Source organism: Danio aesculapii, chromosome 11 (assembly GCF_903798145.1).
Source record: "Danio aesculapii chromosome 11, fDanAes4.1, whole genome shotgun sequence".
NCBI lineage: Eukaryota > Metazoa > Chordata > Actinopteri > Cypriniformes > Danionidae > Danio > Danio aesculapii.
In genome coordinates, this window is record NC_079445.1 from 37,368,588 (window position 1) to 37,383,223 (window position 14,636).

Genomic DNA, 14,636 nt, shown 5'->3' on the forward strand with positions numbered 1-14,636 from the left:
GCAGCATGTTCCTGGTGAGGGTCGTACAGTTTAATTGCAGACTAATTATAAGCAGCAGCAGCATCATCATCGTTAATGCACAAAGCATTTACCATTGCACCGTCCTGTGCATCTCCCCGGCACAAAATATGCAACGAAAACACGCAGAAAATGGGAAGTCCTACGACAGACTCGTTCAATATACACAAACAAGAGCACGATTAAGACACGATTCTGTAAGCCCTACTGAAGTCAGCGTTCATAACCCATGCCGTTGATTTCGAAGGAAACACTACGCCGGTAATGAAACAGACACTGAGAAAAACATCTTGCATATCTTGTGCGGGTGTGTCACAGACATAACCTCATAGAAAATTGGCTTTTTTTGTTCTATACTTTTCACAAACGAGTAAGAATGCATATGAGCAAAGAATAAAGGCAAAGAATTTAATAAAGTACAGTACCTATTAAAATAACACCGAATTTCGTAGTCTTTTACGTAATGCAGTTAACATCAATTAGGATTAATATTGCTGACTTTTTTGTTTTTGTACAGTACATAATTACAAAATATAGAACGTCTCTTTACAAAGTTGTCTTTTGCTCTATATATATTACAAGTCATTTACAGCATATTATGAAATATCAAACAGGCTATCCTAAATTAAAAAAATAACCTGTCTGCTAGTGCATTCAACGCAAAATGCTGAACTCCTCGTGAAAATCCTGCATGATATCCTTATTGTAAACCAGTGTTAGTGTAGACTTAGCTTTTGTTCTCTAAAATATGCGCTTGACCTAAAACCTTACTAAAAAAGAATCGTACGGGCCGAAACTAAAGCCTTTGTGGAGGGATATGCCATACTTAGCTTGCATTGAGCTTGCAACGTGCTTGATATGCAAAACCCTTAATAAAGTGACTGAGGTAATGACATATTCGTTCTGATTGTCATCACCTTGGAACTGCCCCCGGTTACCTCGGCTTGCTGCTCATTGGTCCGTTTCCTGGAGTGACGGTACAAGCAGCCAACGAAAGTTCAAGCGGTCCTCCCCCGGTGGCGGCGGCGATGCGTCCGTTCCTGTGGTGCCTTTCTGCTCTGCTGTGAAGGCACTTCTTTAGGTAGTAAGCCAATAAATAAACTTTATATTTGTTTGTTTTGCTAAATCAGTTTTTAGCCAACCAGGTGCTATAAAGTGGTAATGCATATCATTTCATCTGCCAGGTCCTCCTCGTAGCGCGGTCTGGGCTCGGGTTCGGGCTCCTCATCGCTGTAGCTCGCCGAGACGTCCTGTAGCTCGTAGTCTCTGTGGCCCAGAATGGGAAACACATTGACGCCGTTGACTACTGGTGTGATGCCGCCGTTCAGAAGATGGCTGGCGGCGCTTTCCATTTCGTCAATGGTCATCTCGCACGCGTCCGCGATCTCGTGCTTTGTGGCGGCCACAAATTTTGGATCCTTGGCGTATCGACCCAGTCCTTCTGATATCAAGACCTGCTCAGAGGAGAAAAAAAGATGTGTATTGTTTCAAAATACACTAGAAAATCCTGCTGTCTTCCTTTTTTAGTTGAATCAAATGTACTTTTCTACCCAGCAGGCACACAACATCATAAGATCTTAATATTAGGTTTGATTTAGGTCATGACGTCAGGTGACCAAAATTCAATGTCTAGCCAGCGTCTAAGGAGAACATTTTTTTGACGTCCAATAACGACGTCAAATTATGTTGATATTTGGTTGATTTTAGGTTGTTTTGGAAAGTGACCAAATCCAACGTCTGACAGATGTCATAGTGGTAACGTCCACACAACGTCTAGGTGTAAAATGATTAGACAGTGATATTTCGTTGATTTTGGGTGGACTTTAGGTTGGACATTGACTTTGACCTGACGTTGGGTTCTGATGTCAACTCGATTTTCATTTCCAAGCAAAATCCAACATCCCCATGACGTTGGGGTACGTTAGGGCACAACGTCAATATGATGTCATGTTGATGTCCTGTGCCTGCAGAGTAGTCATCTCAACTTACATCAATAAACTGAGTAAAAAATTAAGTTAAACATTGTATAACTTAAAAAATTAGATCAGACCGGATTAACTGATTAAAATAAGTTAAAGCAACATAAAAATATTTGTTGTCTTGACTTTTTATCATTACATTTTTACAGTGTTTCTTCTTTCTTCACTGACACTACATGAAGTGACACTGTACATTTTGTCCTGAAACTAGAAACCTCTATTTGCTTCTGGCTTAGTAACCATAAAATTGCAAGAGGTTCAGATTTTTTTACATTTTTTTGTTTTTTGTTTTTGCTGATTGAAACTTTTGCAGTGAATTTTGTGCACTTTTTTTAGGATTTCTGCAAGTTTCGCAGCGAATGCCCTTCCAGCCACAACCCAAAACTGGGAAATAAAACAGACTTTACAGAATGTAAATCGTTGTAATATTTTCTTTGAATGAGAGAACAGAATAATTTTCACATAATTGTGAAGTAAATATTCTAGCCTACAAGACTGGTTACTAAAAAGTCTTGATCAGGCTCATTCAGTGTGGTTTTTTAGACCTTATTTCAGCAACATTTATTTTCTCCAAAACCTACTAACCATGCATAATATTCTTTTCTCTAAAAAACGTAAGCATGTACATCCACATTTCTCACATATTATTGTAGCACAGTTTGTGCTGAATACAAAAAAATACATGTTGACCAATACTATGTAATAAATAGCTGAAATAAGCAGAAATGTCAGGGCATGTCAAAACATCTTAGGGGCCCTAAAATCACCTCAGAGGATTAAGAATTTTTTAAGACCATTATTGCAATTTCAGACTTACACTGGCCCAAACACTATAAGGGTTTTATAGTGAAAATGAAAATATTTTTACTATCCTTATCAACAAAATAAAATGTAGCTATTTTTAAGCCAGTAATTTTAAATACATGCTGGTTTTATAGATTAAAAAAAAAAAAAAGCTAAATCTTTGCAAAATTGTCTCTCTAGGTCAGTGTCCTCACCATAAATAAATACAGAACTTTAAAACAAATGTTATTTGTAAGGAAGATAATTAAACTATTGAGATGGTGATGGTTTCGGCCTGAATAAGTAGCTTTTCATGGACATAGGAAAATGAAGACCTGTTTAAAATGATTAAAGTAATAATGTCATATTTTAACACAATATTTAGGTGAATTTAAGACTTTTTAGGGGCTAAAATTATGTTTTACCTATTTAAGACATTTTAAGACACCCCACGGACACCCTGATTTTAGCCTTCACAGAATAGTGTTAGACTTTAAATTAAATTAGTTAAAAATTAATAAAGCCAAGTAAATAAATACAAAAATAAATTAGGGGTTAGATATTTTTAGCTTGGTTTAAAATACTCAAATATTCATATATATGTCCTAACTGGCTTTTTTTGCAATACAGTTTTAATTACTTCGCTACAAGTGCGAAACTAAAGATGCAACGTCCCTTTTAAGGGAATGTTTCATCTGGATTTATTAATCATTCCTACTTTTCAATGAAAGAGAACTGTCATAGTTTATTAAAGACACATACCATGCAGCACGTCAGCTGCCACCTTCAGCAAACCTCCTAATACTGTACGTGCAGCATGAGGACTTTAATGAAAATTTATGAGCATCAAAAGCAGTGGATCTGTTCAGCAAAAGATTTGACTGTGTGTCACTGCATCCCAAATGACTCAAAAGATACTTAACAATATAACTAAAGCAATCTTCTTTGTACTGAGTGAGAACGCTTCTCTTCCTGTTAAACTGTATAGTCACATCATCGATGACATAAGCATGCTTGGGCCCGGTAGGTAAAAATCCAGTGCGGGCCGTCGGGGGAGAGTGAAGGGGGGACAATCGGGCATGGTTCAAGGCAATTGTGCCTAGTGTGGGTACACCCTAAATTACATTCATTCATTCATTCATTTTCCTTCGGCTTAATCTCTGATTTATCAGGAGTTGCCACAGCGGAATGAACTGCCAACTATTCCAGCATTTGTTTTACACAGGGAATGCCCTTCCAGCCACAACGCAGTACTGGGAAATTCCCATACACTCTTACACACACTCATACACTACGGCCAATTTTGTTTACCCAATTCACTAATAGCGCATGTCATGGACTGTGGGGGAAACCGGAGCACCTGGAGGAAACCCACGCCAACACGGGGAGAACATGCAAACTCCACACAGAAATGCCAACTGGTCCAGCTGGGACTCGAACCAGTGACCTTCTTGCTGTGAGAAGACAGTGCTAACCACTGAGCCACCGTGCTGCCCCATAAATTACATTTAAATAAATAAATAACTATTAAAATGATTACACTGCATAGCTAAATAAATAAACATTGAAAAGTATTCCTCCATACTTCTCTAAAGTAAGAGTTTTTACAGTTTGGAGTGCTTATATATGATGAAGTGAAACAGGAGGCCTCTCAACTCACCGCCTCCACTAGGCTGGTAGCACTGCCTCTCTTCTGCAGGTACTGGTTCCTGTACTCGGGTGGGACCTGCAGGTGAATGGGTGAGAAGTTCCTCTGCTGGTACTCGGGGTCATCTGTGTACCATGAGCTCTTCCTGATGGATGAATGGCTGCTGCTGGCGCTGTCTCTCAGAGGACGGTCCACGCGGATGAGCGGTGTGTAGTACGGCGTCCGGTCTTTACTTGCAGGAGTTGGAGGAGGTGAAGCCCATGATCTGGTAGATCGAGTTGGGGAAAGCCTGTGAGCCCTGCTAGAGTCCAGACCCGCCACTGCCATCACCTAAAAACAACACACACACAAATTAAGCCAATATAAATGAACTGTTTTAATGCGCACTACTTAGACTCTGGTAATACTATAGTAACACACATTTTGCGTCTTCAAGATAAACGTTTCTACAAAAACTTTTAAACAAAACCTTTACTGAAACGTTCATTCATTCATTTTCCTTTGGCTTAGTCCCGTTTTTCATCAGGGGTCGCCACAGTGGAATGAACCGCCAACTTATCCAGCATATGTTTTACACAACGGATGCCCTTCCAGCTGCAACCCAGTACTGTGAAACATCCATACACACTCATACACTACGGCCAATTTAGTTTATTCAATTCACCTACAGTGCATGTCTTTGGACTGTGGGGGAAACCCACACGAACACGGGGAGAACATGCAAACTCCACACAGAAATACCAACTGACCCTGTCGGGACTCAAATCAGTGACCTTCTTGCGGTGAGGCAACAGTGCTAATCACTGAGCCACCGTGCCACCTCATTACTGAAACAGTTCTAAATAATAAAACTAATTATCAAGTTTTCTCTAAAAGTAATGTGTAAATAAGGGCATTTTGTCTTGAAAACATTAAATACTCCTACTACACATATTTAAATTCTTACTTTTTTGTTTACTCTACCAAGTTTTTTTTTTTTTTTTTGCATTTCCAAAACATAACAATTTAGGCCAAAATGAATTCCACTTTAATCGTTCACATATTGAGAAATTCCCAACATACAACAAATGAATCAAACATTAAGCCATATAATTATTCCAAACATAATCACAATGTATCAAATAAAATAAATGAACAAACATAATCATAAATCAACATACAGTAGAAACACATCAACCAGGGGCATCGCTAGACCCAATTTACTGGGGCACGTGCCCCAGTAAAATGCTCCAGTGCCCCAGTAAATGCTTCGAGATATGATTTATTTTGCATGCAAGTGTATTTATTAAGAGTGGTAATTCCGAAATAAAGACACTATTTTCTATGTGCAACCGAACTAGCGCTGGAGAAAGCAGTGTAATCAAAAAGCAAACTGACGCTTCTCCGCATGTGCGCAGAGAACCCGCGCGCCTCTCGCACGCGCTGCTCTTCTGTCCGTGCGAGTCCCGGTAGTTAACATTTGCGGCAAAAACGAAGGCTGCTTGCTTGTCACGCGCCGTTCATGCGTTAGTAAACCGGCATAAAAGCCTTTTTTGTTTTGCAAGTTGAAAAAACTAAAGTTTAAACAATATGATGGTGATCTTACTAAGCATGCATCCTGATAGATTTTTTTTGTATGAAGCAAAAAGGAGGGATGAGGAGTCAGGGAGGTAAAGACTTTATAAACCTAATTAGCTGCCATGTGTCAAGTCTAAGACAACAGATAATTCTATAACACATCTTTTTGTATTCTATTGAACTGTCTATAGAATATCATTCAAATGAAATTAATATTTATGCAAAAGATTTTTTAAATGATCTTAGCATATCACTGTTGTGTCTTAACATCGTTTTCCAGTTACATTTAAGATTATTTAGAATAATAATTGTATAATAAAAAGAATAATTTTATTTATAATAAATATTTATAAAAAAAAAAAAATAAATAAATAAAAAAAAAAAATAAATAATAATATATATATATATATATATATATATATATATATATATATATATATATATATATATATATATATATATATATATATATATATATATATATATATATATAATAAACATATATATATGCCCCAGTAGAGTTTTATGTCTAGCAATGCCCCTGACATCAACCATGAACTTTACAGAAGGTTTACTCTACTAACTTAAATAAAGATTTGCATGAAACATACATTTTCTGAATTGTTGTTAATTTTAGTTATTAAAACATTTATTTTGTCTGTCCCCATGTTCTGGTTAACTCTGTTAGGTTATAAAAAGCATGCATCTTCCTCTAAATCAGTGTTTCTCAACCATGTTCCAGGAGGACCACCAGCTCTGCACAATTTACATGTGTTTTAAGCAAACACACCTGATTCAGATCATCATCTCATTAGCAGAGACTGAAAGACCAGTAATGGGTGTGACAGACAAAGAAGACATGCAGTGTTGGTGGTCGTCCAGGAACGTGGTTGAGAAACACACCACTAAGACCCCGTTTACATTGCCAGTTAAATGTGACCCATTTCTGATTTCTTGCTCATATGTGACACAGGTCGGATCTGTTCAATGACCGTGTAAACACGAAAAAAAAAAACCACATGCATTTGGATATTCAGAGATCAGTTTCAGGCCTACTTCACATGTGGAAATAAATCCGATATATCTGATATGTGACAAAGCGACTATCGTGTAAACTGGGAAATCAGACTTATTGAGGCATTTCATTTTGTACATCATTAAACTTGCAACAATGTGGTACTTCTCTGCGGTTTAATGATGTAGAAGGAAGAGCGTGTGTGGAGATGCAGACGCGGTAAACAACAACAACAGAGGAAACAACTTGTCAGTGGTCGATGGCAGAAGTTACCTGCCTTCTTGCCATGTTGTGAGATAAGTCAGTGGAGGACACTATTTATAAACCATTGGTGCAATCATTTTAAAGTTGGGCGAACTTCACATATTTCGTAAAGCTAAAAGCAAGACAATTTCTGCCATTGTGGCTAGTGTGGCACAGATGCTAGAACCTGCCTTTACGCATGCGCGACATTGTAAATGCAAGTGTAAACACATGAATCAGATATGGGTCACAATTAAAAGTACGTGTAAACGGACAGGCAAATAAATCAGATATAGGCAACAAATCAGAATTGGACATCAAGACTTGACAGTGTAAACGGGGCCTAAATGATGTCACTTCCTCTGGTAGGAAACTCTGAGAGACACTGAGGCATGTCATATATTCTTCTCTCATTAATTTGTACAAAATATTTGGGATCCACCAACATTTCTGTTATAGACATGCCATGCAGCTTGAGCTTACTATCTTGAGCTAAATTACAGAATGGTGGAAAATGTCAACTCTGTTATCTATATTTGTTGTACTGTATATCATTCCAGTTTACGGAAAATGCTTGAGATATACCTGCCGTTCTGGACGAGTCTTAAATATGTAACTATTCATTTAACTAAGCACTACTTCAGTTTAATGTTACCTGGTGTTGCATGAGATGTAACGGAAGAGCAGTTCGCTGGTGAGGAAGATCATCTTGACTGCTTTGTCTGCGCAGACACTCAAAATTGAACGACGGTCTCCGATTACCTATAAACAGGCAAGATTAATATTGCCTGATGGAACAAATCCAAATGCGATTTTAAAGCCTCAAGACTTGCCTTGCGGTGTTGGAGGAAGCAGTCTTCTCTTTGGTGACCTGTGTGAATCGTGATAAAGGGGCTGCTCATCATCTTCATAGTAACTGTCAGGATGATGGTAACCCCGCGGCGTCTCGTACTCCTGGTCACTGTTGGGGTACCTGCACATGGAAGTGCCATATGGTGAATAAACATCACAGTAAGCTCTTTGTGAATGTACAAGTTCTGCAAAGTTATAAAAACCCAATTTATTAAGTTAATAAGTTACTGTGCGCTAAAGGTAAGAAGCCATTCTGAACTTCCTGAAATGATGCAGTCCTCTTGATTTGTGTTGTTAAATTCCATGTGAAATCAAAATTTGCAAAGTTTTATTTTTTAGGTGAACGATTAGCACGCGCAAGTTAAGTCACTGAAAAAAAAATGTTTGTTTAGCTTGAATTAAAGTCTAACTATTTGCTTCAGTGTTTGAAGTGGCGGATCTTCTCTGATGATGTCAGCTTATATATTCTTAACAATATTCTCAAGCAGGCCCCTCTCACCGTTAGTTTACTACAAGTGAAAGCTCAAAATGAAAGCCCCGCCTCCTACTCTATTGCGTCAACATTCATTTATTAATTTTCTTTCAGCTTAGTCCCTTTCATCATCAGCAGAATGAACCGCCAACTTATCCAGCACGTTTTACATAGCGGATGCACATCCAGACACAACCCAGTGCTGGGAAACATCCATACACACTCATTCACACTCATACACTATGGCCAATTTAGTTTATTCAATTCACCTATAGAGCATGTCTTTGAACTGTGGGGGAAACCGGAACACCCAGAGGAAACCCACGCCAACACGGGGAGAACATGCCAACTCCACATAGAAATGCCAACTGATCCAGCCAGGACTCGAACCAGCAACCTTTTTGCTGTGATGCGACAGTGCTAACTGACTGCGACTGAGCCACCATGTCACCTTTCATCAACATATTAAAATGAAAGTCTCCGCAACTTTTCATCTACAGATTTTAACGTCACAAAGTAGTTTTGTACAATCAAGTTTGCATGCACCTAAAAGTACCCACAGCGCATGCCTTGTGCGTAGTCGTGCATTTATACTTCTGCATGCTGTTTGTGTTGCTCTGCAATAACCCTTGCGAAATGCTAGCTGCCAATAGGTTTTTATGTTTGTCTGTGTCTAGTTTATTTGCGGATGTTTTTTTTATAATTGCAACCTTAATGTATAAGTAGCTCTGTGATTGGTTAGCTCAAACTCACTCATTGAGAGGTGGGAACCGGTGGACATGCAACAACTTTAATCATAAGGTAAACACAAAGCAAGAGTTTCCATCTGGAGCTACTTCACAGGACTCGACATTTGTAAACACTCGCTCCATCGGACTGTCAGCACCACCCACACTCGTCACCAATACCAAGCCAACCAATCACAGAGCTTGACGCTACACGTCATTGCAACATTTAGTTCATAGTTTTTTTAGGAGGTGCACGTCAGCGTCGACATCATCCATGGCGAGGGCTATGCTACGGCGCAAACGCTGCACCAGACCATATGCATGCGCTTGACGTAGAATTATATATCAGCGTTTACATTTGAATTGATATAGTGGCTATATCAATGAACTGAAAACTGACAGCATCATTATTTATTTGTATCACTGTTTAAAAGTGCTGATCAAAAGCTGAATGTTTGGGCTCTGAAACGTGCTAAGAAAGGCGGGATTTAGATAAACTGGATCCTTGAACAAATAATTTCAGACACTGTGAGAAAAATGATGCTACAGTGTATGAAAAAAATAATATTTTTTGACCTTCCATTGATGTAAACCAGTTGAAGGAGACCCCCAAAACAAAAGCAGCAACCATCATTTTGATGTGATTGTTCACATAACAGTTTTACCTATCACCCGATAGCATGCTGTCGTCTTCATAAAACTCCTCTCCGCTGTAATACTCTCCAGAGTAGCGATCTTCTTCATACTCCTCTTCGCGGCGTATCGTGGGTCGTCTTCTGTCGCTGCCCTGCGACCTGCATAAAGGTCAAGAGGTCAGTGAGAGGCCAGTTGGATGACGTTTAACAAATCAGCGGATAACCATGCAGTACCATGCAGACGTACAGCTCCAGTGTGCAGCAATGCAGTTAGACCTCATTAGTAAACAAGCATATAAAGACAGCGAATCAGCAGCCTTGCTAGCTTCTGTGTGTTTTAGACAAGAGCTCTACAGTCATAAGAACTTGTTCCGTTTGAAAATGTCTGTGTACATGAGACTAGATTTCTTCAATGACTGTAAATCACAGACCTTAAAGTATGGGTGTCAATCTACAGTCCTGCACAGATTAGCTTCAACCTTAACTAAACTCACATTTGTTTAAAAGCTTTAGGTAGGCTAAGGCTGCATCTGAAATCGCATACTTCCCTACAATATAGAGTGTGAAAAACTGTATGTGAGCGAAATGTGTGCGAATTCCAAATCACAGTAGGCGACAAGTACCCGGTTGGAGCAGGACTAGAGCTAAACACTGCAAGGCTGAGTTTGACACCCCTACCTTAAAGCGAACTGACATTTAACAAAATATAAGCTGTGAAAGAAGGACTGTCTGTTCAATATTTATACTTTGTTGTTGTAGAGTAGCTACTGTGTTGTAGAGTAGCTACAGATAACTAGATGTGCCACAGCTCAAACTTTAGTGTAGCAGCATCAGCTCAAAATGGCTATTTATTAAACAATCAAAACTAGATTTAAAATAATTTTTTAAAGATGTTACATCTCTATTTTTCTCACCAAGTACTACTAAATTATCATTTATATATATATATATATATATATGTGTGTGTGTATATATGTATGTATGTAAGTGGACATTCTGGAAATAAAACTACTACAAAAAATCTTAAACTTATGTAAAATTAATAAAATATTTCCACTAATAAAAATGACAAAATTAGTTCAAATGTCAAAACAAAATGCTATGAATATTAAAAATTTGTAATTTGCATTTCCTATGTTCATATATACAGTTGAAGTCAGAATTATTAGCCCCCCTGTTTATTTTTTCCCTAATTTCTGTTTAACTGAGAGATTTTTTCAACACATTTCTAAACATAATAGTTTTAATAACTCATTTCTAATAACTGATTTATTTTATCTTTGCCATGATGAAAGTAAATAATATTTGACTAGATATTTTTCAAGACACTTTTATACAGCTTAAAGTGACATTTAAAGGCTTAACTAGGTTAATTAGGTTAACTAGACAGGATAGGGTAATTAGGTAAGTTATTGTATAACAATGGTTCGTTCTGTAGACAGTCGAAAAAAAAAAATTAGCTTAAAGGGGCTAATGATATTAGCCTTAAAATTAAAAATTGCTTTTATTCTTGCCGAAATAAAACAAATAGGACTTTCTCCAGAAGAAAAAAATTTATCTGACATACTGTGAAAATTCCCTCCTTGCTCTGTAAAACATCATTTGGGAAATATTAAAAAGAAAAAAATTATATATATATATATATATATATATGATAGATAATAATAAAGAATTGTTTCTCTGACTACATAAACACATTTTAATAAATTAACATTATATTATATATTTATGTATATTATATTTATTTAATATAAAAGCACCCTAAAAAGGTGTAAATGTTGACAAAATTAATTTAAAATAAATATTAACAAAATATTTAATAAAAAATCGTATTTGTTAACAGTATAGTTTACTGTTTAACTACAGTAAGCGTGTTCATTGGCGATTTAATGCTGCTCACATTGTATGTTGATCATTCTGCACACAACAAAGGAAAACAAAGGTTCTATAATTATAAATAAAAAGAAGAAAATATTTAGCAAACTATGCGTCTATCCCTCACAACTATGCTTTTCTCATATAATATACATGTTGTCTACTCAAAGGCCTATAAAATAAAGAGACAAGCAGCCCAATAAAAATAATCTGAGCATCCCTGCAGAAGTGAGCTTAAAGGACAACTCTTGATTTGGAAAAACAAAATCTGAATTATATATAAATTGTGTATAAAGTGTTATTTCCATTTAAATAACTAAATATCTATTGAGTTCTCCTTTAAGGCAACCATTTTGTTTTATTAGCGTTGGGTATCCAGCAGAAACATGCAGCAAGCCCCGCCTCCTTCCCTTTATCAGCCAATCACCACACACAGAGACCCAGAAGCATCCTCATTTGTTAATGCTTTACTAGACGATTCAGTCAGTTTTGAAGCCAGTCTATGTGTGTGTGTGTGTGTGTGTGTGTGTGTGTGTGTGTGTGTGTGTGTATGAAGCCCTGTCCCAAATAGCGCTCTCTCAGTCCTTGCATTTTTACTTTTCATACATCAAGTATCAACATTAAGTGCGCCATTTGGGATAAAGCCCAATAACATTACCTTCACAATTCTGCATGTCATTCTGTTTTTCTACAAGCATTAGTACCTGCTATGTGAACATATAATACCTAATGTAACATACCTAATATATGTCTCATAGTAGCGCCTTCTGTTCCAGAAAGCAGAGAGATGGTTAAGAGAAAGCATTTCGGTTAGGAAGGAAAGAGAGAAAGGTGGAGAAAAGCAGGGGAGTAGGGAAAGGGAATGGATGGACACATATATATTACACAGTATATGCAGGATATATACAGCATTTGTAATATATGTGAGGCTGTTTTCACACTTGCTTCAATCGCATGGTTCATCTCTAAATAAGCACTCGAATTAGGAATATCGTAGTAAAATTTTATTCCTTATGATTCTGATGTCAGTCCAACAAGCAATTTGACATTTTGACAATAATACTAATCATAATCTTTCTAAATTTATCAAATCCAAACCCAGGCTCATTATGGATATGTACCCCTGTATACATTTCTGGAGAGAGCGAAATATATGAGGGACGTCTTTTTTTTTTTTTGCAGTTTTTCTCTTCGCAAATCCACCAGAGGCCACTCTGTGTATGCTTTTTCAGATCTCAAATTTCTCTCGCAAGTGTCTTTTGTGCCTGCTCTTCTTGCGTAAATCCACCAGAGACCACTGTCGACTGACTGACCGACTGATGACCTCACCCATCCCCTTCACTAAACCCAACTGATAGTGTTTTCAAAAGCACCGACTGACCCACCCACCCCCTTCCCTAGACTCAACCGATAGTTTTCGAAAGCACCGATTGACCAGCACCCACCCCCTTTCCTAACCCCAACCAACAGTGTTTTCAAAAGCAATCCAGACAAAAGAAAATCCCTTGCCGCTGCCTGATTTTTATCATGTTTTCAGATCTTACCACGTTCTCACCCTGTTATTTACTTGTTTATTTATTTATTTATTTTTCCTTTTGTTTTACCAGCTTTCTGGAACCATTCTTTGCCAGACTCGAACCTCATTGTTGACGTCGACTCCGCTCTGCATCTTAAGTCTGCTGATGTACGCAGCGAGCCACTGGGCAAAATGGTAACAGCAGAAAAGCCGTCCACACAGAGGTAAGTGGTCAGCCGGTAACGTGAAAAGAAACAGAAGCCGGTGTCAGCGTCATACGGTGCCGTAGCGTTCGTTTTAAAAAATATGTACCGCTGGCTACATGATTCGCTCTTTCCAGAAATGTATAAGGGACTACGTATTCATAATGAGCCACTAAATGCTCTAGACTGAAAACCAAGACGATCTCATGTTATTTGTTGACATTATTGCCAATTTAAATGGTACATTTTTTTTGTTTATATGACATTTGTACACCTGCTCACTGATGGATTGATGTCAAGTTTCTAAAAAACGTAAATTAAATCAAATTAAAAAAAAAAAATCACACTAACAAAAAAAGAAATATTTCGCTTTATCGAGAAATTTGCATTTGTGAAAACACCTTGCAGAAAATATGGCATCACCACAGTACAATAATGGACCAAAGTAAGAGAAGAAATTTGGGTATGACGGGTTTGATTAAAGATGAATAAATGGAGAAAAATGAAAATTATTTAAAACCTGACGTGGGCCATTAGCAAAAATTTGGCAAAACTTCTATTGCAAAAACGATTAATTGTGAATTGCATTGTTAAAACAAATGTTCAAATCAAACAGACTTCTGTTAGTCAATGCTGTAAATTTGCAGGACCAACTTTAACTGATTGCAAAATATGCATGGGGAAACCTTTTCCCCACACGAAATTCCCATGGAATTGCATTTTTTCGTCAAACAATGTTAAATGTGACCACATCAGCTGATGAAAATGCAGATGAACAATCATTTTAAAAGAGTATATGAATGTTCAGTTTAAACGTTAAAAAAAGTACTTCAGGAGTTGCATGAATCTTTAAAAACCAAATTGGTAACACTTTATTTTGATGGTCCACTTGAGTATTGGTTGACTGTCTGCTTAATATCTGTTGATACTGCTCCTTCAACGAATATTTAATAATAATTAAATATGATTTATTACATTTATAAAGAGCTTTTCTGGGCACTCAAATCGCTTTACACATTGGGGGAATCTCCTCATCCACCACCAGTGTGCAGCATCCACCTGGATGACGCGACGGCAGCCATATTGCGCCAGACTGCACACCACACACCAGC

The 14,636-nt window shown here is 37.5% G+C and overlaps 1 protein-coding gene across 1 annotated transcript in view; it reads right to left on the reverse strand.

The window, feature by feature from the left end:
• Positions 1-245: 245 nt before the first annotated feature.
• Positions 246-14,636, reverse strand: part of cacna1da (calcium channel, voltage-dependent, L type, alpha 1D subunit, a) — a 173,469-nt gene continuing 159,078 nt past the window's right edge. The window contains exons 42-47 of the mRNA XM_056468396.1: positions 12,546-12,572; positions 9,961-10,089; positions 8,077-8,216; positions 7,899-8,005; positions 4,441-4,758; positions 246-1,472 (exon numbers count right to left, since the gene is read on the reverse strand). Coding sequence (XP_056324371.1) covers positions 1,167-1,472; positions 4,441-4,758; positions 7,899-8,005; positions 8,077-8,216; positions 9,961-10,089; positions 12,546-12,572 — 1,027 coding nt within the window. The 3' untranslated portion in view covers positions 246-1,166. The remainder of the gene's footprint in view (positions 1,473-4,440; positions 4,759-7,898; positions 8,006-8,076; positions 8,217-9,960; positions 10,090-12,545; positions 12,573-14,636) is intronic.